This window comes from Saccopteryx leptura, chromosome 7, assembly GCF_036850995.1.
Source record: "Saccopteryx leptura isolate mSacLep1 chromosome 7, mSacLep1_pri_phased_curated, whole genome shotgun sequence".
In the NCBI taxonomy this organism is placed as follows: domain Eukaryota; kingdom Metazoa; phylum Chordata; class Mammalia; order Chiroptera; family Emballonuridae; genus Saccopteryx; species Saccopteryx leptura.
In genome coordinates this window covers 50,483,294-50,510,727 of record NC_089509.1, presented here as the reverse complement: position 1 = coordinate 50,510,727, position 27,434 = coordinate 50,483,294, and the positions used below count along the sequence as shown (strand labels likewise).

General features: G+C 39.0%; 1 protein-coding gene and 1 non-coding gene across 11 annotated transcripts in view; one reads left to right on the top strand and one right to left on the bottom strand.

Annotated features, from left to right (window-relative positions):
- Positions 1-27,434, top strand: part of COBLL1 (cordon-bleu WH2 repeat protein like 1) — a 183,246-nt gene that overhangs the window by 85,048 nt on the left and 70,764 nt on the right. For all 10 annotated transcript variants that reach the window (XM_066345022.1, XM_066345024.1, XM_066345017.1 and 7 more), the window contains one exon: positions 19,622-19,810. In XM_066345022.1, coding sequence (XP_066201119.1) covers positions 19,622-19,810 — 189 coding nt within the window. The remainder of the gene's footprint in view (positions 1-19,621; positions 19,811-27,434) is intronic.
- Positions 23,493-23,596, bottom strand: LOC136379227 (U6 spliceosomal RNA). The gene has a single exon (XR_010746718.1). It is a non-coding gene; the product is annotated as a U6 spliceosomal RNA (small nuclear RNA).

The following is a 27,434-nucleotide window of genomic DNA, read 5'->3' as shown; positions in this document are numbered from 1 at the left end:
TACTTCATTTAATGGTCAGTTAATTTAACAGTGTGCTTTCTTGGCTGCCATATGCATACCCACTATTTAGTATGCATATATTTTAATAATTATAATACCCTCATTTAATGATTTTTAGTTTTTAACCTAGTATGCTTTAAAAAAATTGTAAAAACATTTAATTAAGAACATTCTTTTTGAAGACTTTATTGTTTTAGAGCATATTTAATATTCACAGCAAAGTAAAGCAAAAGGGATAAAGGTTTTCATTTATACCCTGCCCCCAAACATGTATAGCCTCCACAGTTGTCAATATCCCACACCAGAATGGTACCTTGTCATAATTGATGAACCTGCATTAACCCATCATAATCACTCAAAGTTCATAGTTTGTAGTAGGGATCATTCTTGAGGTAGTACATTCTATGGGGTTGGACAAATATGTATGAACCATATAGTACCATATAGAGTATTTTCACTGCTCTGAAAAATCTTCTGTGGTCCACCTATTCATCCCTCTCCTCACCACCTTAACTCCTGGCAACCACTGACCCTTTTATGGTCTCCAAAGTTTTGTCTTTTCCAGAATGTAATATAGTTGGAATAATATGTATAATAAATATTATTATTTTCAGTTTGGTTGCTTGCAATTAGTAATATGCATTTAAGTTTTCTTTTCTTTTTTTTTATAATGGTTTGATAGCTCATTTCTTTTTAGCACTGGAAGATATTCCATTGTCTATATGTACCATAGTTTATTTGTTCATTTATTTAATGAAGAACATCTTGATTGCAACTAAGATCTTATAAACTTACTTTTAGGGGTGAAAATATTTTTCTTTACATTCACTATTTTATTGTTTCAGAAAGCATGACAAGATAATCCACGTATAATTCTTGTCTTAAACTTAATCAGTAACTTTTGCTTTGAAATTTTCTAACTATCAAACTTCTTCAAGAAGTGGAAATAGCCCTGACCAGTTAGTTAGTTCAGTCAGTTAAGAGCATCATCCTGAAACAAGGTGGCAGGTTCGACTCCTGGTCAGGACATAAATGGAAGGAACAAAAAATGCATGACTGAGTAGAACAACAAATGCTTCCCTTCCCCCTTCCCTCTCTCTCCCTTCCTTTCTCTGTTTTTCTAAAAATCAAATGAAGTTAGCCCTGGACAGAGCGTGGCAGCAGCACCCGGCGTGCAGAAGCTGCCAGTTCAGCTCCCTGGTCAGGGCACACGCAGGAGCAGTGTGGTGTTCCTGTCTCGCTCTCTCCCTGCCTTTTTATAGTACGTATGGCTTTAACTTAATTCTCACATCACAAAGGAAAAAGAGGCCCAAGAAGTTTTACAAAGTTCTCTCCCATGTTTTTGTTAATCATTTTTTGAGTTTTAGTGTCAAATTTTTATCAAACTGGTTTTTATAAACCGCTCTCTTTCATGTCCATTGACTGCAAGGCAACAACTACAGAGTGAAAGAAACTTTCAGTAGATAATACTGACATTTAACTTATTGGGCAGAAGACTGTGCACAGAGTGAATGGAGCAAGTGAGCGCCGGGGTCTGTTTTTGAGTTTCAGTTAGTTTTTGAAAGGAATTATTTGGTAATTTCTATAAATGCATGGGTTTACTAGGTCCTAAAGTATTCCAAAAAGAATATTTTTTAGAGGATTCCCTACGTAAAACACTTGCACAGTTCTTGATGATTAGATAGCATTTAGTCAATTTAGATTTTTTTATAGGGTCCATTCAGGGTTTCTTTTGAAATTGTTTGATTGGACTCACTTTTAAGTTACTGGTATCTGAGGACCTCATATGGTAGGTATTTCTTTAATCTACCCAGTTTCTTTCTGTAGCATTGAGCACACAGTGGGTGCCCAATAAATATTGTTGATGTTTTGTGACTCAATGTTTATTTTGCTTTCAAGCCTGTTTTTTCAACTTTGTCATTTGTTTTGAGTAGTTTTTTTATCTCCTCCTTTGATATGCCCATTTCTATTAGAGGCTTTCTTTATCTTTCCTTTTGTTGATGTTTGACTTTAACTGTGCATAAAATAAGCAATGCCTATAAAATATTTAGAACAACCCTAAGACAAGCTGAAATTGCAGTGACATTTGTGGGGCAGATATGAGAAATTTAATATTTAATTTTAAATTTATAGATACACTTTCCTACTCTTTATTTTAATCTTAATGGTGGTTCCTTGAGTGTGTGTATGTGTGTAAAAGGAAGCCAAAATAGAATGGGGATTTGGATTTGAAATATTATTACTAAACTTTTGGACTACATTTAAGATTTTCAATATTTAGTGGTTCTAAGACTTTGCTGAATTTATGACTTGATTGACCTAACCAGTAGCCTCCAGGTGGAGTTTCAGAGTTTTTACAAAGTTCTTATGAAGGTATATCATTAACTCTAATTGAACACCTAATATATACATCAGGCATCATCTAGACCAGTGGGATTCAGATTTGTCTGTGCTTCAGAATAACTTGGGGAGATTTAAAATATCCCCACAAGCCAATTAAATCAGAATTTCTGGGTGTGGGATTTAGGCCTCAGCATTTGCTAAAACTTCTCAGGTTAGTTCACTATCTAGCCAAGTTTGAGAACCACTGGGCTAGATAGTGAATATATGTAATAATGCATTTTACCTTCTCAATAACTCTGTGAGAGAGGATATATTATCTGTAAAGCCAGTAGCCATGGCCACCATCACAGCTGCCTGGTCCATGCAGGTTCGCGTTAGATTCGGACAGACGGTAATGAAACAATGGAGCCAAGAACTGGTGGGCCATTAGCTTTAATCCTAGCCTGCACCCACCGGGCAAGAAATACACACAGTGGGAAAGCACTTCCCTTTCCATTCAGGGCTCCCAAAGCCACTGACTTACCCGAGTTTTCTAGAATCAGAGGTTTCTAACCTCACCGTCTCATTCACCTCTGTTCCCCATCTCCTTCTCTCTGCACAAACTCTGCACAAACTGGCTTCTCCTCAGCACTCCGCCATCTTGGCTCTGCTCCTCTCCTCCATGTAACCTCTCTCTGCTCTCCTCTCTCATGCTAATCTCAGGAACTGAGAGTGAGCAAGCTCCGGGTCTGCCCCATTTTATAGTGTAGAAATCAAAACCTTTAATCCAATATACAAACAAGGAAGTCTCTGATACAAAGTCACTTAGGGTGGGAAAGGCTTAGTCTTAAAACTAAGCCTTAGGCTATAACAACCCTGCCTGCTTACAGCCTGATCGCCACACCCCATGCAAACTATAAGCGAGCAAACATATATATCATATTTACAAACTTATTTGACCAACATTATCCAATTTGATTGACGAAATTTTTCCAGAGATTAATAGCTAATAAATACAGAACTAGGTGCAAACCAAGATCTCTGACTCATTTCTAATCTTGACCTCTGTTGGGCAAATAAGTTTGTAACATTTGTGCTATTTAGTTTTGCTTACTTTTATTAAAAATGGCATTGCTCATGTGGGGCAGCTGATTACCTTCATGCTTGGGAAGGGGCTTAGTATGCTAATGTTTGCTGATGAAGGGGTTATCCAGGGAAAAATTTAAAAGGAGGAGCTAGGAGGCCATTTTGGGGGAGGAGGAGACCATGCTGCAGGGAAAGAGGCCACGTGGTTGCAGAGGAGGCAGGCAGCAAGATGGTGGGGAGCAAAGGGGAACCAAGGTGGGAGCCTTTGGTTCTAAAAGAAACAGAAAGATTCTCCTGGTTGTGCAACAGGAGAACATTGTGTGGGTTTTGGTGCCCTGTGTGTTTTTTTTTTTTACTCGTTGGCCAGTATGAATCTAGAATAAAGGAAAATGGCTCATCATTTGTTGGCTCCATTGTTTCATTGCCATCTGTCCGAATTAAATGGGAACCTGCACAAGCCAAGCAGCTGTGGTGCTTGCCGCAGATACTATCCTTACAAACTCTATTAATAGCATTGGTGGCTAATGTGTAGATTTTTCCCTTTATATTTGCAAATATTTATCTTTTTTCTATCACCTTGTTCCTTTCTGGAATGTCTTCATGTTGTCACTGGAAGAGCATACTGTATGTATCTAGTGAGCTAGAAACTTATGTTTTCTCCTTGTCACCCTCCACACCTTCCACACCTTCCATACCTTCCACACCCTCCACACCTTCCACACCCTCCACACCCTCCACACCCTCCACACCCTCCACACCCTCCACACCCTCCACACCTTCCACACCTTCCACACCTTCCACACCCTCCACACCCTCCACACCCTCCACACCCTCCACACCTTCCACACCCTCCACACCCTCCACACCCTCCACACCCTCCACACCTTCCACACCTTCCACACCTTCCACACCTTCCACACCCTCCACACCTTCCACACCCTCCACACCCTCCACACCCTCCACACCCTCCACACCCTCCACACCTTCCACACCTTCCACACCTTCCACACCCTCCACACCCTCCACACCCTCCACACCCTCCACACCTTCCACACCCTCCACACCCTCCACACCCTCCACACCCTCCACACCCTCCACACCTTCCACACCTTCCACACCTTCCACACCTTCCACACCCTCCACACCTTCCACACCCTCCACACCCTCCACACCCTCCACACCCTCCACACCCTCCACACCTTCCACACCTTCCACACCCTCCACACCCTCCACACCCTCCACACCCTCCACACCTTCCACACCCTCCACACCCTCCACACCCTCCACACCCTCCACACCTTCCACACCTTCCACACCTTCCACACCTTCCACACCCTCCACACCTTCCACACCCTCCACACCCTCCACACCCTCCACACCTTCCACACCTTCCACACCTTCCACACCCTCCACACCCTCCACACCCTCCACACCTTCCACACCTTCCACACCCTCCACACCCTCCACACCCTCCACACCTTCCACACCCTCCACACCTTCCACACCCTCCACACCCTCCACACCCTCCACACCCTCCACACCCTCCACATCTACCCAAAAGAAAAAGTTGAAAACCAAATTATTTATCTAAAGCACTGTGTGTGTGTAAGATTTGACTTAGAACTGCCTAGATATAAATGGTTTAGATGTAAACTGTTAGTCTACCAACTTTCATAAAATGTGATATATTGTGTAGTTATTTCTTCTTTTTTTAAAAAAGGTACTTTATTTATTGATTTTAGAGAAAGAGACAGAAACATTGATCTGTTCTTGTATGTGCCCTGACTGAGGATTGAGCCGACAATCTTTATGTATTGGTGTAAAGCCAGTAGCCACAGCCACCATCACAGCTGCCTAGCTCATGCAAGTTTGCATTTGATTCGGACAGATGGTAATGAAACAATGGAGCCAAGAACTGGTGGGCCATCATCTTTAATCCTAGCTTGCACCCGGCGGGCGAGAAATACACACAGTGGAAAAACACTTCCCTTTTCATTCAGGGCTCCCAAAGCCACTGACTCATCCATCTTTCCTAGAATCAAAGGTTTCTACCTCACCAGCCTTATTCACCTCCATTCCCCATCTCCTTCCTTCTATCTGCACAAACTGCACAAACTTGCTTCTCCCTCAGCACTCCCGTCATCTTGGCTGCTTCTCTGCAATGCTAATTTCAGGAGCAGAGTGAGAGAGCCCCTGGTCTCCCTTATTTTATAGTGTAGAAATTAAAGCCTTTAAGCCATTATACAAATAAAGAAGTCTCTAATACAAAGCAACTTATCTGAGGCATAAATGGGATTCCTCATAAGAGTACATCATCTCACATCATTCAACAGTCAAGGGTGTGGGGAAAAGCTTAATGTTGAGAAGATCTTAGTATTAAAAGGGTGGGAAAGGCTTAGTCTTAAAACTAAGCCTTAGACGATGAGGACCCTGCCTACTTACAGCCTGTCCTCCCACACCCAATGCAAACTACAGTGTGTCCATAAAGTCATGGTGCACTTTTTACCAGTCACAGGAAAGCAACAAAAGACAATAGAAATGTGAAATCTGCACCAAATAAAAGGAAAACCCTCCCAGTTTCATACCTATTCAGTGCAGTTCAATGTGGGCTCACACACAGATTTTTTAGGGCTCCTTAGATAGCTATCCCGTAGAGCAGCGGTTCACTTTGGTCATGGATTTGAATTTAGTGAGCCACAGAACACACTGAACTTTCCTCTGTACCGTCCACATCTCGACTGGCTTGGCCGCCGTGGGCTGCTCTGCTGTGTACACGGTGTTATGTCATCATCTGCGCATGTGCACATGCTGCCACATCATCCTACAGAAACTGGGAGGGTTTTGCTTTTATTTGGTGCAGATTTCACATTTCTATCATCTTTTGTTGCTTTCCTGTAACCAGTCAAACGTGCACCATGACTTTACAGACACACTGTATAAGCGAGCAAACATATACATCATATTTGCAAAATTATTTGTCCCACAGTTGGGATGTTGCTCTAACCAACTGAGCCATCCAGCCTGGTCTAGTTATTTCTGCTATAGATATGTGGTTAAAAGACATAAGGTGCTCCCTTATGTCTTTCTGGGAGTAGACCAACTAAATCACAACAAAAGCTTCACCCACTCATGCTAATCTACCCTGAAATACCTGGTATTTCAAAAAAATTGTGTTATGCCTCTAGACCTCACTCTGCATAATTACTAAGTTTCTAAGAGTAAAGGGGAAGATTTGAGAGGGATATAACAAAAGTGAATAAACCAAAAGAAAAGTGCTGCAAACCAGCGTGGCTAGTAATTCCAGGTCCTGAGGGAGAACGGTGTGGAATTAAGAAAATAGACTTATGAAGAAAAGAGGATGGGATCGGGAGGCCTCTTCAATGCTGATGGCAATATCAGAGAGAGCCCCTGGTCTTTGCTTTATTATATAGCATAGACCAGGGGTCCCCAAACTTTTACACAGGGGGCCAGTTCACTGTGGCCCAGACCATTGGAGGGCCGCCACATACAGTGCTCCTCTCACTGACCACCAATGAAAGAGGTGCCCCTTCCGGAAGTGCGGCGGGGCCGGATAAATAGCCTCAGGGGGCCACATTCAGCCCGCAGGCCGTATTTTGGGGATGCCTGGCATAGACAATTAAAGCCTTTAATTCAATATACAAATAGGGAAGTCTCGCCTGACCTGTGGTGGCGCAGTGGATAAAGCGTCAACCTGGAAATGCTGAGGTCGCCGGTTCGAAACCCTGGGCTTGCCTGGTCAAGGCACATATGGAAGTTGATGCTTCCAGCTCCTCCCCCCTGTTTCTCTCTCCTCTCTTTCTCTGTCTCTCTCTCTCCCTCTCTCTCTCATCTCTAAAATGAATAAATAAATAAATAAATAAAAAACCAAATAGGGAACTCTCTGATGCAAAGGCACTCATCTGAGGCATAAATGGGATTCCTCATAAGAGTGCACCACCCCCTATCATGAAACAGTCAAGGGTGTGGGAGGATAGCTTAGTGTTGAGAAGATCTTAGTATTAAAAAATCTTAGTATTAAAAGATCTTAGTATATATTAAGAAATCTTAGTATTAAAAGAGTGGGAAAGGTTCCGTCCCAAACCAAGCCTTAGGCTACAACAACCCCGCCAGCCCACAGCCCGTCTCCCACAGAAAGCTGTAAACATTCATTCTTTAAGAAACCATTGAGCATACTTTGTAAAAGGTAATATGTTAATCAAAAAGTCAAAAAATTGGCCCTGGCCATTGGCTCAGTGGAAGAGCATCAGCCTGGTGTGCGGAAGTCCCGGGTTTGATTCCCGGCCAGGGCACACAGGAGAAGCGCCCATCTGCTTCTCCACCCCTCTCCCTCTCCTTTCTCTCTGTCTTTCTGCAGCCAAGGCTCCATTGGAGCAAAGATGGCCCGGGCGCTGGGGATGGCTCCATGGCCTCTGCCCCAGGCGCTAGAGTGGCTCTGGTCGTAACAGAGCGACACCCCGGATGGGCAGAGCATCGCCCCCTGGTGGGTGTGCCGGGTGGATCCCGGTTGGGCGCATGCAGGAGTCTTTCTGACTGCCTCCCCGTTTCCAGCTTCAGAAAAATACAAAAAAAAAAAAGAAAAAGAAAAAGAAAAAAAAAGTCAAAAAATTATGTTCATGATACCTGCCTCAAAAAACTTTTCTGGCAGATAAGGCGATTTGCATTGAAAACTATGCCATAAGACCCTGGAGTACTTTATATCCTTCATTGTCTTAGTTAGCTACCTCTTTATTCTTTCCACCATACTGTAAGTGCTAGAGCAAAAGGCCTGTGTCTTGTCTCTGGATTTTCTCCACTTTATCTACATAGTGTGTTGAATGTGTTAGATCCTCCACAGCCCTGCTCAGCTCTTGCAATCTCATGCACATGACTTCTTTTATGAAAACCAAGTTCCAAATATACTTCAATGCTTTTCAATAAATGAATCAAGTATTAGTATAAAAATATAAAGTGCTTTTTCTAACACCTTGGAGCTTGTTGAGGCCCGCTGAGAACAGGACTTCTAAAATGACAGATAGGTGTGAAAGGCTGTGTTCCAAGGCCATTTTTGCTGGCTACAAGTGGGTGGCCAGGATTAGAGAGAGCACACAGCTCTTCTTAAAATGAAAGGTGTTTATACTCAAGATGAAACTGAATTCTCTCTACACAAAAGATGTACTTATGTGTACAAATCAAAGAATAACGTGGTGACGCCTGGAGGCAAACCAGACAAAACCAGAGTCATCTCAGGAAAGGTAATTCATGCTCATGGAAACAGTGGATGGTTTGTGCTAAACTCAAAAGCCATCTTCCTGCTAAGTCCATTGGACACAGATCCATGTAGTGCCGTACTTCTCAAGCATTTAAACTTACTGAAATGTAGATAAATAAAATGAATTTGTTTTTTTTTGAAAAAAGTATGATATAAAAAATATAAACTAAAAATATAGTTCCTCAGTTACAACATGTTTTAAGTCCTCAGTAGCCACGTGGTTCCATACTAGACAGCAGAGTTCTAGAAGTTTGGCTGCAAAAGGAAGGAGTGAAATATGTAAAACAGTCCTTGGGAGAAGCAGGGAAGTGGAAGTAAACTTAATAGAGATCTCCACATTTGTGTGTGTGTGTGTGTGTGTGTGTGTGTGTGTGTGTGTGTGTGTGTGTGTCCTGGGGAGAAGGAAAGAAATCAAAGATGACAGAAACAGGATGTAAAATGTGGCTTTGGATCATTGGTCTGCATTGAGTGGAGGTGCACTTGGGGCGAAAACACTTAAATGATGGATGACTTGTGATAGAGACCTTCTCTTCCAGGTGTTCAAATGCAAACAATCCAAGTGTGAGAGAATGAAACCAGAAGCTTTTTAAAATTTCTTTTGAGTTGTCACTTTATTTATCATTTTTCCCTAATTGTGTATGCCAAGATAGAGGGAGGCAGTTGGAAGCAAAACTGTTTTCTGCAGCCTCAGAGGAGACCCCTTCCTGGTCAGCAGTGTTGCAGCACGGGAAAGGCTCCCGGCAGCGGGAGTCCCGTCCCTGTCATTCTTTCACCCGAGTATTACTTGTGAATTAGCTCAGCCCCTGTGCCCTGCTCCCAGTCCTCAGATACCTTATTTGAGATCGCTATTTTCAGTTTCTAAACAAAACCTATTATGCAAAATCACTTTGTGTCAGAGGTGGAAGGGGCCTGGGTTCATCTAGTCTAGTACTTGTATTTTGTAAATGAGGGAATGGAGGACCAGGAAGGTTAAGTGATTAATGTAAGGTAACACTAGTGGCCAGTTAGAACACTGTCAAGCTTTTTGATTTCTAATACATTATTTCCAAAACTCCACCTGGAGAAGCAGTAGCCTGTGTTGGTATGATTGGGCCGTTTGCACATTTGGTATCAGCATTCCTATTGAAATACTGTCGGGTATTATTCAGATGGCTCTTGTTAAGGTTATGGGAGGGTTTGGTACCAAGTTCTGTGTGCTTTGGGAAAAATGTCTTAAACTTTGTGAACCCCAGTTAAATGGCAATGACGTATGCCTCATGAAATTAAACGCAGAAAAAAAGCACCTGCGAAGTGCTTAGCAGATGTTCAATAACTGCTAATTTGTTTTCTCCTCTATCATCTGGCTTTGAGTATTCATGCTTTGTTGTTTATTTTGTAAGAGTGCTTCAGCTCTCAAAGAAGCTGTAATAGTGAAGACACTTCATCTGACAATTTAGGTTTGAATCTCCATTCTATCTCATAACTATATTCTTTAGCCTCACTGTGCCTCAGTGTCCTCATCTGGAACATAGAGATGGTAGTACCTACCTTACACAGTGCTGTGAGGATGAGGTAGTACATGTCAAATACTTAGGACAATTTTCCACAAATAGTCATCATTCAAGGTAAAATCGTATGACAGCTATGTGTATGTCCTTATTGGAACTTTGAAACTAATTTTGGGGACATGAAGGCACTAGCATTTTATAAGTGTTTAGTGTGATGTGCAGAAGACCTGCTGCTTCTTTATTAGGTGCATTACATCAAATGTACCTGAAAGATGAGTTCCATTTTTATTTTTTATTAAATCTATTAAAATATTTATTATTTTTTTTTCTTTTTTAAGAGAAAGAGGAATGGGGGGAGAGAGAGACAAATATTAATCTGTTTCTGTATGTGCCCTGACTGGGGATTGAACCAGCAGACTTTGTATACCAGGATGGCGCTCTAACCAACCAAGCTATCTGGCAAGGGCATAAGTTCCATTTTTAAAAATGAAAATGTAACACAGAATTAGGTGATTCTTTCCTCCTATTAATCGTGATTCTCAATGGATAAGGACAGCTGCAGCCAGGACATCTGAATTCTGATTCACAGATTGGTTACGTGACCTCAGGAAAGTTACTGAACATCTGGGAAAAATGAATGAGGTTTTTTTCCACTCTAGAAATTAGTCTGTTCCAGTTTAATTTCTAGTCCCATCCACCCCCCCCCCCCTCCAATAGGCAGAGGATTTAGAAACCTCCTGAGGATTAAATGCTTTTACCCATGTGGGTCTTTTTGTACTTCTTATTCCTCTGATTAGTCACAAAATAATTTGTATTACAAAAGTGTTTGATACTCAGCAACCCATGCTCTTACAATCCTACATTTTCATGGAACTGATATAACCCTCCCTTTCTTCTTTCTTCAGTTAAGTCAACAAACACATATAGAGCACCCTAAATTGTGCCTGTTAACGTTCTAGGTGCCAGCAGAGAATGAGACATTAAAATCCCAATACTTAAAGGATTTTTATTCTAGAGGCTAAGACTAAGTTATAAACAAGTAAATAAATAACAAGGATGGTATCAGATAATGAATGATAAATATGAGAAAGATGAAATAGGATTATGTGAAGCATATGCTGAGATGGGTTGCACCTCTTTTGAGTGGTTAGAAAATATCTCTCTGAGGAAGAAATATTTGATCTGAACTCTGAATAAGCTCAAGGAGCAGGCAATTTGAAGATCTGTGGTGAGGAGCATTTTGGACAAAGGGAAGAGCTGTGCAAGTCCTTCAGCTGTGGGAGGACTGGGTCTATTTGAAGAAGGTGAAGGAAACCAATATGAAATACGCAGAGGGCTGAAATAGTAATAAGAGGGAAGTTCAGAGGTTGGCAGATGCTAGTAGTTTCTTAGACTTGAGTACATATCAGAATCACTTGGAGAGTTGTCAAATGTGGATTCCTGGGCACTACCCCTAGTGTTTTTGATTATGTAGATCTGGGTGTTTGCATTTTTTTTTTTTGTATTTTTCTGAAGTGGGGAGGCAGAGAGACAGATTTCTGCATGTGGCAGACCAGGATCCACCTGGCAAGCCCACCAGGGGGTGATGCTCTGCCCATCTGGGCGGTTGCTCCATTGCAACCGGAGCCATTCTAGCACCTGAGGTGGGGTAATGGAGCCATCTTCAGTGCCCAGGCCAACTTTGCTCCAATGGAGCCTTGGCTGTGGGAGGGGAAGAGAGAGACAGAGAGAAAGAAGGGGGGGGAGGGTGGAGAAGCAGATGGGCGCTTCTCCTGTGTGCTCTGGCCGGGAATTGAACCCAGGACTTCCACATGCTGGGCTGACATTCTACCACTGAGCCAACGGGCCAGGGCCTGAGAAGTTGCATTTCTAACATGTTTCCAAGGTTCTGCTCTGAAATCACACTTTGATAACACCAGGCAAAGGAATTTGAGTTTTATTTCTACTGTACTAGGAGACCAATAAAGCAGTGTTTTTTAACTACCAGTCTGCGACCAGCTGCCAGAAATTTTGTGCTGGTCTGTGAGAGAGTTAACCACTCTGATGTTGTGTGAATATTATAGACCCAATGATCTTGGTTGAATTTGCTTATGCTCAGAGTGATTTCTGCTTTAGTGATCCCTGAAATAATTCTCCTTTTTTTACTGGTCCCCAAGTATAAAAAGGTGAAAACTACTGTAGTAAAGGATCAGAAATGTGATGTAATCTGATTTACATGTTTAAAGGATCACTCCAACTGCTACAGAAAAGAAGAGTCAGGAGGCTATTGAAGCTAGAGATTGTGTCTTAATTCCCAGGGTGGTAGCATAGGAGCTGGTGAGAAGTACACCGAATCAGGATAGTTCACAGGACTTGATAATGCATTGGAACTAAGAGATAGGGCTAAAGAGGAAACAAAATATGACTAAAACTTTTGCTCAAGTTAAGAGGGTGGTTAGTGTCATGTCATTTGCAGAGATGGGGAAGGTTAATGGGCGGAGGTTTGGATGTGAATAGACATTAGGAGTGAAGAGGAGAGTCAAGAGTTTTGGTTATAAGATACCTATGGGACATCCAAATGGAGATGACCAAATGAAATTATTGGGCAGATAAGTCAGAATTCAGTAAACAGGTCAGGGTTGGAGATGTGAATTTTAGAGTCATTAACTTGTAGATGGTATTTAGAGCCACAGAACATTTAGAAATTACATAAAGGTAAGAGGGCATTGGAGACTGAGGAATGGCAGTGAAGAAGGAATAAACTGTGTTGTCACACAGAGAAGTAGATGGAAGAGAATCCCAAACAGAGGGCTTGGGCAGCTGTTAAATGTGTCCTTATCAGAACTTAGGAACTTACTCAAATGTAACCAAGATTAGACAGGTAATTGTCTGTTAGATTTGGACACACATAGGTCATTGGAGACCTTGACAAGAGAAATGTCTGTCAAGAGTCATATAATGCCTTGGGTCTCTCTTTGTTTTCTTTCATTATTGCTTATCTTTTAAAGTCACTCGATATATTCACCCTGAATTGACTGTAGGCTCATCCAAAAAAAGAGACCTTCTGTTCTTAATTGCATTCCCTCTAGCATAGTGGTAGTCAACCTGGTCCCTACTGCCCACTATTGGGCGTTCCAGCTTTCATGGTGGGTGGTAGCGGAGCAACCAAAGTATAAATAAAAAGATAGATTTAACTATAGTAAGTTGTTCTATAAAGATTTATTCTGCCAAATTTAGCGAAAATACGACATAAAGTACTTGGTAAGTAATTATTATTATATGCTTTAACTTGCTGTAGCTCTGCTTTATAAATTTTATGAAGTAAAGTTACTTCCCTACTTTATAAATCACCATTACTGTGGAACCGGTGGGCAGTTAGAAAATTTTACGACTACAGAGATACAAAAGTGGGCAGTAGGTATAAAAAGGTTGGCTACCCCTGCTCTAGCACATAACACAATATTATGCCCACCATTGGGGAAAATTTTTATTTAACAAAATTTTCTTTTGTTTCGTTAAACTGAGAAAGAGAAGAGAGAGACTAAAAAATTATATTGAAAATTGGTCTTTACAGTTGAAATGCATAGGTTAGGGGCCATCAGACCATGTCAATTGTTTTGAAGAACTGCCTCAACAGTCATCACAAGGCGATTCTGTTTACTAGTCGTCAATACTGAGAGAAGGGGGCTGTTAAATTTCATTTGGGCCATTAAAATATACATAAAATGCCTATTTTAAGACTTGCAATTCCATTCTTATATTTTATTGCTAACATTGAAGCTGTATTTTTGTGTAGAACTTCTTTGTGTGAATCTCTGAGAATACTATATAAATATAGTAGACATGTGAGACCCTATTGGACTCTAGTAGCTTATTAAGGATGTAAGTATACCTCATATACGAATTAAAGCTTTCTATTTTTTTCCAAACTAAGAAGAGGCATTTGAGTAGATTTGTATTACTTTATTCTTTTAATTTCTGTAAAGGTGTTAATATTGACAGGGATGGAATAATAATTACCATGGACAAATGATTTTGGAGTGTTTTGTATAATAAATCAAATGATAAGACCAGTCAGTAATAATAGCAGGATGCCAACTGAATTCTGCATCATAATTGTTTTTGATATTTTAAATATATTAATGTATATTGTGAAAAGGTGCCTTCATTTTCATTATGAATATTGAGTATGATATTGAGATAATTTTAGTAGATAAAGCAATGATTTACTTAAGCAATAATTTACTGTGGCTGGTTGTTTTCAAGGCTTGATTAATGAATTTCTGTTCTGACCTAGAGAAAGTTCTGTCTTAAATATCTTTTCGGCATAACCTCCTCCTCACCTGCCTTCTGTGAAATTAGCTATTGTTTACTGTTAAAGTTAGGAGCCTCTGAGATGTAGAAACTGATAGTCAATCTAGGCCACTGGTGAAGAAGAGTTTATGTGAAAATCCCTTGAGTCAGAGAACTGCTAAAACATTCTTGTTTTGTGTGGGAATGTCGATGTCAGTTACTGTGATTTAAAAATAAAATGAAAACTAGTAAATTATAATTGTTACTGCATGTGGATGTAGGTTTTTTTTGTTGTTATTGTTTTACCATACCAAGATTTCTGAAACTTAGATTAGGTTATAACCTTTGGTTATTTTCACTGTATATTTGACTTTGGGTGACATTTAGTTTAATATTGTTATTGCTTCAAAGTATCTCAACCAAATAAAAAAATAAGAACATTGGGAGAGATATGAGTAGGTCAAAGGTATGTTAAAATCTTTGCTGATGAAAAAAAACATCAAATAAGTTAACAAAGTCTTAAAGTTACATAGGATTCAGGCCAAATCCAAGTCTCTACCTGGTATTGTTTCACTAGTCTATGCTATGTAGTCAGCAAACTTTAACCAGACAGACACATTCCTAACTTTCATATGAATGGATCACAATTGGGAACCAACATGTAATTGATCCCACAGGGCTCTGCTTGTCTAAATTCTACTTTTTTTTCGAGAACTGAGTCACACATTTCTTCTCTTTGAAATATATCCTGATACCTGCCTCCTCCCACCCCCCAAACTAGTTTCATCTTGCTTTCATTGTTCTGAATTTTCAAGATTAGCCATTTTTTGCTTTGTATTCATTATTTAATTATATCTTCCCTATGTGACTTCTATTTCATTGTGAAAGGATCTTGGTCTGATTCACACATGCTTTCCAATTTTCAGGACCAAAGGTAACAAATACTTTATTATTTGAAGTAATGCTAGGGAACATTAAGATGTTCTTAATAGCCCTGGCTGGTTAGCTCAGTCGGTTACTTCAGTCAGTGTCCTGAAATGACAAGGTTGCAGGTTGAATCCCCAGTCAGGGCACATATGAGAAGCAACCAATGAATGCACAACTAAGGGGAACAACAAATAAATGCCTCTCTCTCCCTCTCCCTCCTTCCCTTCCTCTCTCTCTCTCCCTCCCTCCCTCTCTCTCTCCCTCCTCCCCTCTCTCTCCCTCTCTCTTCCTCCCACTTCCTCCTTCCCTCTCTTCTTCCCCTTTCTCTCTAAAATCAATCAATAAAATAAAAAGATGTGTTTAATAAAAGTTCTATTTAAATAATATTTCAATTAGTGCTTTTTCCTGCTTTTTAAAGTAGGCTTATTATCTTCAGTAATTAGAGATAGGTTTTCACCACCGACTCAAAGAACCTTAGGCAATAAGACAGTCTCACATACCCAAAACATTAAAACTGTGAGTCAGAGGAGTTCACTGGAGTTTTCAGTGGACAGGAAAGAAGACATTCTAAGAAATTGTGACTCAATATGGACCTTGAAGGATAGATAAGATTTGTAAAGGCGGAGAGGATGGGGAGGGCATTCAAATGGAGACCAGTACGAGCAACATTTGAGGATGGGAAGGTGCCTGGAACAAGAAAGCAGGCTATAGGAAGATAATGGTGGCACCAGGAGGTACCTGTAAGACCTCCCTTCACTGCCAGGCCTTTTGAAAGCCAAGGTCACTGGGGACAAAGCTGTTCCTGCTGTTTTACCTCCCTGCCTGGGGCAACTGAAGTGGCCTTCCTTGTGAAACTTCTTAAAGCCCTGAAGGTCCTAGTTACACCTTGCTAATAAATCCATTATATGTTTTTTAATACTTACCTTTTAAAAAATAAAATGTAATTAATATTTAAAAAATCCAACACAGGTAATCCTGATACAAAATTCATTTTCTTCCTTGATGGTAAGAACTTTTTTCCTCTGCAAATTATATGCCTAAGTGCTTGCTCTGTGGCAGGCATTGTTTCTGAGAGTCTATACATTTGCAAACACCTGTGACACATGGCAGTGGAGACAGGTTCCTACTCCCATGGAATTAATTACTCTTTAATGGAAGCAGATAAAACCAGGGTATTAGTTGCTGATACGCCCTAAGGACAAAAGTAAAGCAGAGAAATATAGGTGTTAACTTCAGGGGGAGACCCTGTATAGAGGGCCCTGAATCAGGAATGTTCTAGGTATTTTCAAGAAAAAGGCAAAAGTCCTAAGATTGAAATGCAGTGAGTTTAGGGAGAAGGTGGAGAGAAGACTAGAGAGGCTAGAGGTCAGGGAGGACACATTAAAAATTCTAGATATTATTCTGGATAAAGTCTGGAAGACCTTGGAAGGTGTGAGAAGAAGGCAGCGATATGACGTATTTTGAAAAGATCACTCCAACGGCTTGGCTAGGACATGGATAACAGAATGTAACAACACTTGAAGCAGGGAGACCAGTTAGCAGCTTGAACAGAGATGTTTGGTGAACAAGACTGTTGGCGGATTCGGGATCTATGATAGAGTGTAGAGCTGGCAGAATTTATTGATGGACCGCATTGTGTATATATGAGAGAGGCAATTTTTGGCCCAAGCAATGGAAAGGATTGTAATTTCCTGGGATGAGAAGACTTGGAGAGTAAAAGATTTGGTTAGGAGAAGCTGGGAAGATTCAAGATGTAAAGTAGGTGTCAAAGTTTCAAATCTGGAGTGGAAAAGAAGAAGCTGAGTATTTGCTGTTAAAGATTTTCTTCATGGAGATTTTATGAAATACTTGTTATATTTATTGTAACAATTTTTTTTTTTTTTTTAATTTTTCTGAAGCTGGAAACAGGGAGAGACAGTCAGACAGACTCCCGCATGCGCCCGACCGGGATCCACCCGGCACGCCCACCATGGGGCGACGCTCTGCCCACCAGGGGGCGATGCTCTGCCCATCCTGGGCGTCGCCATGTTGCGACCAGAGCCACTCTAGCGCCTGAGGCAGAGGCCACAGAGCCATCCCCAGCGCCCGGGCCATCTTTGCTCCAATGGAGCCTTGGCTGCGGAAGGGGAAGAGAGAGACAGAGAGGAAAGCGCGGCAGAGGGGTGGAGAAGCAAATGGGCGCTTCTCCTGTGTGCCCTGGCCGGGAATCGAACCCGGGTCCTCCGCACGCTAGGCCGACGCTCTACCGCTGAGCCAACCGGCCAGGGTGTAACAATTTTTAAAAATTTATTTTGTTGCTATTGTAAAAGAAGTCCTTTTCCCCCCTTTCATTATACTTTCTGACTTCCTTTTACTTGTGTTTGCATAGGCTGTTGCCTTTAGCCTGTTAGCTTTGTACCAAGCCTATTTACCGAATTCTCTTATTTATAAAAGCATTTAAATTAACTCACTAATTCTTCTTCTCTTTTGACTTCTCTCTGGGATTTTACCAAACTTTTTCAATTCTAAGAAGTACCACTTTCTATCATGGCTCCATTTGCTTTCCTGTGTTTGAAATATCAATTGTTTCTTATCTTATCCTGTGTTTTTATTCATTCCCCATAACTCAAATCATGGTTCCCATCTGTAAAACATTTCTGGATTCCTAAGAAAGTTTCTCTTCCTATGAGCTTTAGCTGTACTGTTCACACACCGTATTAGAGCAATCATCAAACTTTGTTATAACTTCGTATATATCTGCTAGTCCTTCTGAGGCTCAAACCCTTTGGGGTAGAATCTGAGTCAGATTGTCTTTGTATCCTCAGTGTTTAGCTGAATCGGCCACATGATTGTCTGTTACAGGATAAATGTTTGTTGAATGCATGGGTGATCAAATTCTGTCCCTTAAAAATGTTTTGAAATTGGTTAAAGTTTTTCTTCATATAGATTTTACAAACTTGTTATATTTATTGTAACACTTTTAAATATTTATTTTTGTCATTATTGTAAAAGAAATCTTTTCTAAAGTTCAATATATCTTTGCAATTATAGTCCTTAAAATTAAAGGCCTATTATTTTAGAAAATTATTATAAATGTAAGAACTTCGCTTATGTTTTTTTGTTTGTTTGTTTTTATGATAAAGAGTACATAAAGATGGTTGGCTTTATGAGACCTTAAATTTCGAAAATACTGAAGAGCTCAATGTTATGTTGTTACTTACAAAGAACCCCTTTTACTTGTTTGATTTTTATTTTTGTCTCAAAAATATGAGAGGAAGGTTATAAATTTTGTATTTTTTTAATGGAAAGCAGTAGTATTTGTTCTTCCAAAAACAATCAGCCTTTTAGAAAGGTAACACTTTCTAAAACTCTTAACTTGTAAAAGTGTACATCATTAATTATTTTATATATTTTTTTATATTTTATTTTTTAACCCATCAAATTATTGAATTGGCCAATGTGAATTTTTTCAGGATGACTGCTACCTTTTTCTGTTATAAATCTGTTAAAGGGTTGTCCTAGTAAGTGACATTGAAATATATTTACTCGAATAATTATTTCTAACATTTTACATTGAAACAGAAATATATCACATAACCAATCACAGTTTATTGTTCATTGCTAAGTGGAGTGGGAAATACAACATGCTTTTTTTCTTGTAAGGAGTAATAAATGCAGGCAGAGAGATGAAACTGGTACTCAGAAAAAAAATGTTATATTTATGGAGTCTGTTATATGTTCTCTATAAGGAGAGACTATGTAAAGGGTTGGAGGAAGAAAGTAGTTTCAGCTAGACTTTGAAGGGTAGGTAGGGTTTATCTGAATGGAGAGATAGAAGACACTAGACTGGAAACAAATGGAGTGGAAGGCACAAAGTGAAGATCTATTATGAAGTATGGGAATGAGATCCTGATCTCCATCTTGAAATAGTAAGGATTTTTATAGCTAATCTCACTATTTTGCTATACTTTTGCTTTGCTTTAGGAGCACAATTAATTGAACTTAATGGAGGCAAATATCAAATCTCTTTGTTATCATGTTTTTATTACCAAATAATATAGGCATATTGTTGAGAACAAAATTAATTTCCGGATAAAAAGGCAAAAGATGTTCCTTAATTTTGTTATTCTTATTAAACTAATAGTTAACATTTGGTACACTTTTTCTAGATGTGGAAAAACATATGCAAACATTTTGTATATTTGTTAAAGTAGGTTATATTTGGAAATTATTTTAAATATATATATATTTTATTATGTATCTTTTGTTTTTATTTCAGAAGAAAACCAAAAGCCAAGGCACCAGTTCCTCCAGCCGAGACCAAAAACCTTGATGCCCCTTCAGCTGATGACTCTGTAGAATCCTCCGCTTTTGCCCCGGAACAGAAAGAAAGCATGATAGATAAAGACATCGAACTCTCAGTGGTTCTTCCTGGGGATATTATCAAATCTACAACTGTTCACGGCAGGTATGACAGAGCTGATGAAATACCGTGACTTCCTTTCTGACATTAAAACCCTCTGTTGTTATTTCTTGATTTTTTTTCTTTGACAGAACACTTTTATTCATCCCTCAGTTTGGTTATCTATTAAAAAAATAAATGCTAAAAGGAAAGGTAATAAATTTTTTCTAACAATGTTTTAATATTAATACTATAAATTTCACAGTATTTGTTAAGTCATTTAATAGGTTTTTAAAAAATAGCCTTTTTCAGAGGAACAGTCATAAGTTATACTGACTTTGTAAGTGAAACTTAGAAAAGCAAGCCAGTGACCTATAAGAAAACCCTTTCTCTTTCTTCCCAAATTACTCTTTTCTTCTAAGCTATTTTCTTGAATTTGAATTTGCAGAAGTTACTAACTACTCTTAAAATGTAATGTTTTTTCTATTTATCAAGACGAATAAATCTATCTTTGAAACAAGCATATTTTTTACACCACTGAGTAATTTAATTAACTTACTAAAAATGTGGATAAGTTTACTAGACATATAAAATTAAATTTTGACCTAGCAAGATGTGAGGATGTGATTTATGAGACTAATAATCTTTAATACGTATATAAAATTTGGAAAAATGGAATAAAATCAAGTGTAATTTTCCATTTCATTTTCAAATGGAAAGTTACATGAGTTGTGAGCTTGCTCTTGTTCTACCTTTCACTGTCAACTGCCCATTTGTAATCAGAAATCCTGTTTTAGAAATTTGAGCTGTTTTGACCTTAGTATAGTGTGTGTGTGTTTGTATGTGTATGTAGAGCAAAAGAATTAATGAGCAACATATTGGTTATTGCATTCTTACAGTGTAGTTTTAGAACAAACTCATTCCATGTAACCTTAATCTTAAAATTTATCACCAAGGTTACATATAACTTAAATTATTATACATGAAAATCATTGAAGTACAGCATTAGCAAAAATATTACTTAATGTTGTGTATTAAATTCTCATTAAATGTAAATTGCATTTTGCCACTTATTTTGTATTAAAAATAGTCTTGGAGATCATATACTGCACCATATTTAGGAAGCTGAAAACCTGTACCCGTCTTGGGTGGGCTTCCACTTGACCTGAGGCATGCCTCTTCTGGGTTCTTGTAAGTTAGACAATGCTATCATCTTTAATTCTTTTTAAATTAAACTTTTTTTGTTGTTGTATTTTTCTGAAGTGAGAAGTGGGAGAGAGTAGAGAGACAGACTCCCGTATGCGCCTAACCAGGATCCACCAGCCATGCCCACCAGGGGGCGATGCTCTGCCCATTTGGGGCGTTGCTTGTAACAGGAGCCATACTAGCACTTGAGGCAGAGGCCATAGAGCCATCCTCAGCGCCCGGGCAAACTTTGCTCCAATGGAGCCTTGGCTGCAGGAGGGGAAGAGAGAGATAGAGAGAAAGGGGGGGGGGGAAGGATGGAGAAGCAGATGGATGCTTCTCCTTTGTAACCTGGCTGGGAATTGAACCTGGGACTTCCACACGCCAGGCCAACGCTCTACTGCTGGGCCAACTAGCCAGGGCTCATCTTTAATTCTTGAAATAATAGCATACTACCATTACCATGATTTTAAAATAATTATGATAATGGATATGACTAGAGGGTAATAAAGACAACTTCTCTTATTTCTTTCCTCAAAGTAAGTTAAAAAAAAGTCATTATTTTTCTTAATTCTTCACTGAATATTACAGGTAACAATACTTTCATTACCAATACTCCAAAATTTCTCCCTGGATGTACCGCTCTTATGTTTATATTGCCATCTTCTCTGCCATCACCCTTCTGCATTCTTTAGATTTTTTTTAACTTCAGTGACTTCAGTATTAGAATCATGGTTTTCCTCTCTATCCTGTCAACCACCATAATTATTGTAGCCTTTTCCACATGCTACCCTAAGCTGACTTTTCTTCTGTTTCATTAACTCTCGAGACCTACATCTATATTCTACTTCCCCTGTCTACCAGGATGGTGGTACTTCATCACTGAAAGCTGACCTGCTACTGAGATCTTAGGGTCCATCTTTGAACACAACCTTCTTGACATCTAACTTATCCACTCTCTTTCTTAGTTGAATTTGTTCTTCATCCTCCCTATTAAGTCTAATTCATGACTGCTTTTCAGGTCGCTACATTTTTCTTCATATTTGACTTGGCTTCTGCATTAGTCATTTCTACTACATTTGTACTTACAAGGCCCCTCAATTTTCCTTACTCTCATCACCTTCCAGCAGCATGTTTCCCTCCCAGGTACCTAAGCCTGATTAATTTCCATCAATCAGCTTTCTGTTTCAGGTCCACTAGCTCTTGTTGAACTGCCTGTTTTCTTATCTATAAAAATGTTTTATAACTGAATTGTTGTTAGGATCAGTGCCTGGCACATACTGGCTTCTTTCATTTTCTATTCACTTCTTTCCTTAACCCCGTATTCTCTGTTTACCTGTCATCCTGAGATTAATCTGATTGCCCTCTGTTTGTGGCACTATCTTTGATACTAAAAACAAACAAACAAACAACCAAAACCAATTTTGTTTGGACAGCAATTCAACAATAAATTACGCAAGTCCAAACTACCAAGCCTGGAGATTGGGACACCTTATTTTCTTCTCCCCAAAATTCAGTAGGCTGTTTTCTCACTACTCCCTTCTGAATATGTTGAATTTTAACATCATGACTCTTTTTTCTACAGATACTCTACTTTTTCCACCTCCACACCTTTATGAAAGTTTTCCTGGGTGGAGTACCCTACCATCTATCTACATTTTCTTCAATTAGTTTATGTAGCTCAAGTTGCATTTTTATATAAAGGCTTCTTGATATTCCCAGATTGAACTGTTAACTAGAGCTTCCAAAATTTTGACACTTTATACTATTGATGGTTGTCATATGCCCTATGCTATAATTCATATATTGAATATATGTCATATCTTTTTGAATAAACCAAAAGATCCATGCGGGCATCATTACTTTTCTTCCTAGTGCTTAGCACAGTATCATGCAATGTAATTTCCTTTTAATAAATTTATTAAAATAAAGTGTTTCCCTAATCCTTTCATGTAGACAGAAATAGCATCTTAAATGGTGTGCTTTGAAGATATGCTTAGATGGGCTGGTTGCTTCCCCAGCTAAACAAAGATATTTTCTTTTTCCAGGTAGCGGCCAAGGCAAAAATATGCCAAATGAGAATGTCCCACATTCTGATTAATTTTTAAATTTTGCTGAGCCTCGACATTTGTTCTGAAAGTAGAATTTGTTTCGTATCAGTGTTTTTTAGCCTGGGCATGCTAGAGAGAGAGAGAGAGAGAGAGAGAGCGAGGAATGGAGAAAGATGAGAAGCGTCAACTCATAGTTGCATCACTTTTTAGTTGTTCATTGATTCCTTCTAGACCAGGGAGTCTCAAGCCGAGCCAGTGACCTCGGGCTCAAGCCAGTGACCATGGAGTCATATCTATGATCTCATGCTCAAGCTGGTGACCTTGCCTTCAAGCTGGGGAGCCTGCGCTCAAGCGGTGACCTCAGGGTTTTAAATTTGGGACCTCAGCGCCCCAAGTCGACACTCTATCTCTCCACTGTGCCACCACTGCTCTGGCCATACCCATGTTTATAAGAATATTCTTTATATTTTAAAGTTACGGTTGATGTACACTATTATATTAGTTTCAGATGTACAACCCTGTGATTGTACATGAATTTGCAGGTCATCCTTGCACAGGGGCCATGCTAATCTTTATATCATTCTAATTTTAGTATATGTACTGCCAAAGCAAGCACTGTGTCAGTGTTTTTATGAGGGGGGTTTGATTTAGGGACTTTATTTCTAATAGTCTTATAATTCAAGAATAACTCAGCTTGCAAATGCTATGACTAATGTTTTAATATTTTTATGATTAAAAATGGTTCTGTAGTTTTGAATATTTTAGGAGTTTGATTTTAGATTTCTTAGGAGTGATTCTAGATATTTTAGAGTACAATTTGGGATATTTTAAGCATGTAATTTAGGGCATCTTGAATGTTGCAGCTACTACTGCCCCATTGTTTGGGAAAAAATGTTTAATGATGACAACAACGACAAAAAATTTCAAATAGATAAATATGTTCTATTCCTGAAAAATGTTAGCTATCTAATATAAAGCTCTGTGATTATAATTTAAATTTCTTCATGGCTTTGTGAATATAAACAGAATAGAAAATGTTTCAATAGTATGATACAAAAATTTGGGGGAGGAGAAGGAAAAAGTAATTTTAAAAAAGCTAAGTGCATAACGTTTTCTTTGGTGCAAGTTCCATATGTCACTATAAAGGATCTCTAATATAATTTTGAGATCATTTTTTCTGAATTAGTTTAAATAATCCTTAAATTCTATATTTATGTTGATATTATTTCTATTCATTTCTTTTGATGAATAGTGTCAATATTAGACTAAAAAAATATTTAGAAAACTTACATGGCTTTATTTAATGTTTTAGATTTTTTTTTTCTGAAATGTATTCTTGCGATAAATTTTCAGAAAGTTCCTTTGTCATCTTGAGTTTGTCATGCAGAGGTATTCTCAGAATGTTCCATTCCTGAGGGTGTGAATGCCCAGTTTATCTTCAGGACAATGTACTTATTTGTATATTGACTTTTTTTCACCAAAGAAGTTTATTTAGATTAGGGAACACAATGAGGTTGGAGGTGGTAATAGACTTTATGCTCAGGGGAAAACTAAAAAACTTGTTGAGTTAGGTTGGCAGTCTTCTGCTGGCTACCATTCTTTCAGTACCAGTGCTTAGTGATACTGTCACTTCAGTGACCACAAGTCACCCCGTGTCTGCCATCATGCATTTGCAATCCTTTGCTTACATTGAGAGTCACTGACATGCCAACCTAAAAAACTCTTGGTTATTTCTGTGTCCTGACCTAGAGGATGGTTGGATTAGGGGAAGGAACAATTAAAATATTTTATTTTTACATACAGTGTACTGTAGTATAGATATTTATGTGTCTGTGTATATTTGTGTGTGTGTGTGTGTGTGTGTGTGTGTATATATATATATATATATATATATATATATATATATATATATATATATATATATACAGAGAGAGAGAGAGAGAGAGAGATACATAAAGATTTATGCATATACATCTACCTGTCTGTGTATCTCTGTGTGTGTATGTGGTGCTGGTAAAGTAAAGGGCCCTTTTCACCAGATGGGGCAGCTCTGTGACTTACTGACAGTGATCAGGAACAGATGCTGCTTTTGGAGACAAGCTGCCTAGGGGCTGCCCCACAGCCCTCAGAAAATGCTGCACTCTGAATGAAACAGCATAGGAACTGCTTTCCACCACCACTTGGGGAAAGTTTACTGTTAATGAAAATGAGCTTATAAGCTAATTGGTTATAACCTCTACAGAGAATAAGGAAATATGTGGGTACAAATTTATGTCACTCTGGGTTAGTACCTTATAGTCAGGAGTCTGCCCGGTATGTGAGAATTCCTCACTGAATAAGTCTTCATTCCTTTTTCCTCTTTTCTCTTTCTCTGAGACAAATTAAGTAACTTTCGGTTTGGGAAAGTTGATAAAAGCCTGACATTAATCTTCTCCGTTAGCCTACAGGAGAGCATTCTGTGGCCATACTAGCAAACTCTCTCTCTTACAAGAGGGAAGAGTGGAATCCACAACACGCAAATGGGAAGACGTTTCTCTTTTATGCTCCTGCTATACAGAGGCGTTTGTTTTACTTTGAGTAAATCCGAGAATGCCATGAATGAAAACACAAATAAAGAAAGCATAGAACTTGAAGTTAGAAAAACCAGGTCCTGTCGTTGACTTCATATCTTGCTCTGTGGCCTCAAGCAAATTACCTGAACTCTCTGGCCTTTCCCAATAAAATGACCCAGAGACATGTTGCATTGGACTAGTGTCCTGATTAGCCTGTCCAGTAGCACCAGTTCGTAGTGAGTGCAGACTAATATTTCCAAGGTTTTGACTGGCACTTGTGGGTCAGAGAATGAGCTCAAGAGCATTTTATGTGGAGTACAGTGCCATCTACTGGAAGAAAAGGAAACTGAAATATCACAAGATAATATACTAGAAAAATGGTGTTCTATTTTGTTTAACACCCTCCTGAACTCATTACTAGATGAGTAAATATCAGTAACAATAGGGAATATTCTAAAAATCCACATACTATCATTGGTAAATCAATTGGATTAATTAAAAGTGTGTAAAATATTTTCTTAGATACTGGGGAATATTTAAGGCATCATAATAAGGAATAATCTTATTCATAGAGTTCAACCCCTTATCAGATGCTTGAATTCCACCTATTCATAATAGTACTTATTATCATCATGAATCCTCATTTCTCTTTGACAGTTCCTATTTGTACCTATATTCCTGGAGTAATTACTCTAGTGCCCCCGTTCATTCTCAGGTATCCCAGAATAATTGCTAAGTTACACAGCCACTCTGTTGGTAAGTGATTTTGTTTAAACACCTCCAGGGTTTGGAAATTCACTGAGGTAGATGTTTATCTTGCTAACCTGAAAGCTCTTTGGTGATCCGTGACCTGCATTTGATACCCACTGGGATCTTTATAACACAAAAGTGGAAGTCTTGTCTCATGTAGCAGGTACCAAAACTAGGACAAGATTACCTCTAATATGTGTCACAAACTCAGAAAGCATCACCAGGTGATTTAGTCCTGTTCAATCTATTAAGTAAAATTGTGGCAGAGTGTTGTAAACTGTCTGTCCTATCCTGCATCCTAACTTGAGTGTTGTAAACCGTCTGTCCTATCCTGCATCCTAACTTGTGGTACCATAAGGCTAAAATATAGCTGAAGTAGTGCAGCTTTAAGAGTCAGGACATGCTAATCCTGACTGCTCCCTAATTCTATATATGCTTTTCATCATCTGGTCATGTAACTACTCTAACCTCAATTTTTTTCATTCATAAAAGGGGAGTTGCTTTTATGGTGTTTATGGACTCAGAAAATAGATATGAAATTAATGCAAGAGATTGTTACTTATTTCTGAAAGGAAGTGCAAAATCTCATAGGACTTTCTCTATTTCAAAGAAAAGTTTCTAAAGAGTCTTAAAAAAATAGATGCACTCCAGGAAACCATTATTTTACAAGGAAAAAATGTAAATAATATTAATGCAAAGAAGACTGTTTAGTAATATAATAAACCAAAATTCAAAGAAGACTCTGTTTCGTAGCTGAATGAGGAAGTGATGATCAAGTTCAGCCAATCCTTTCCAACTTTAAATTTTTGGCTCCTGTTTCACGTGGGTTGCTGGCACGTGCTCCCGCCATAGCAAACAGGAAAGCACGCATCCTTCCTGTGGCAGTCCCGTGGTCAGGCCCGTTCGCCAGCTTCTGTTAGGTGCATCAGCTCTGGATAATTATCCACAAACCAAAATTATTATTTTTGGTGGAAGTAATTTGGAATCTGGGTAGGTAACTCTAAACAAAGGTGATTTCATTTTCTGTGGGTTCACTTTGTGATTAGTCAGTCCTGAAAGCACGCCATTGGGTACAGGTTCTATGTAAATCGTAATGTCCTTCTTGGATAGTGTTATGGCTCCTTAATGGTAGAAGTAGGTAGACAGTAATTC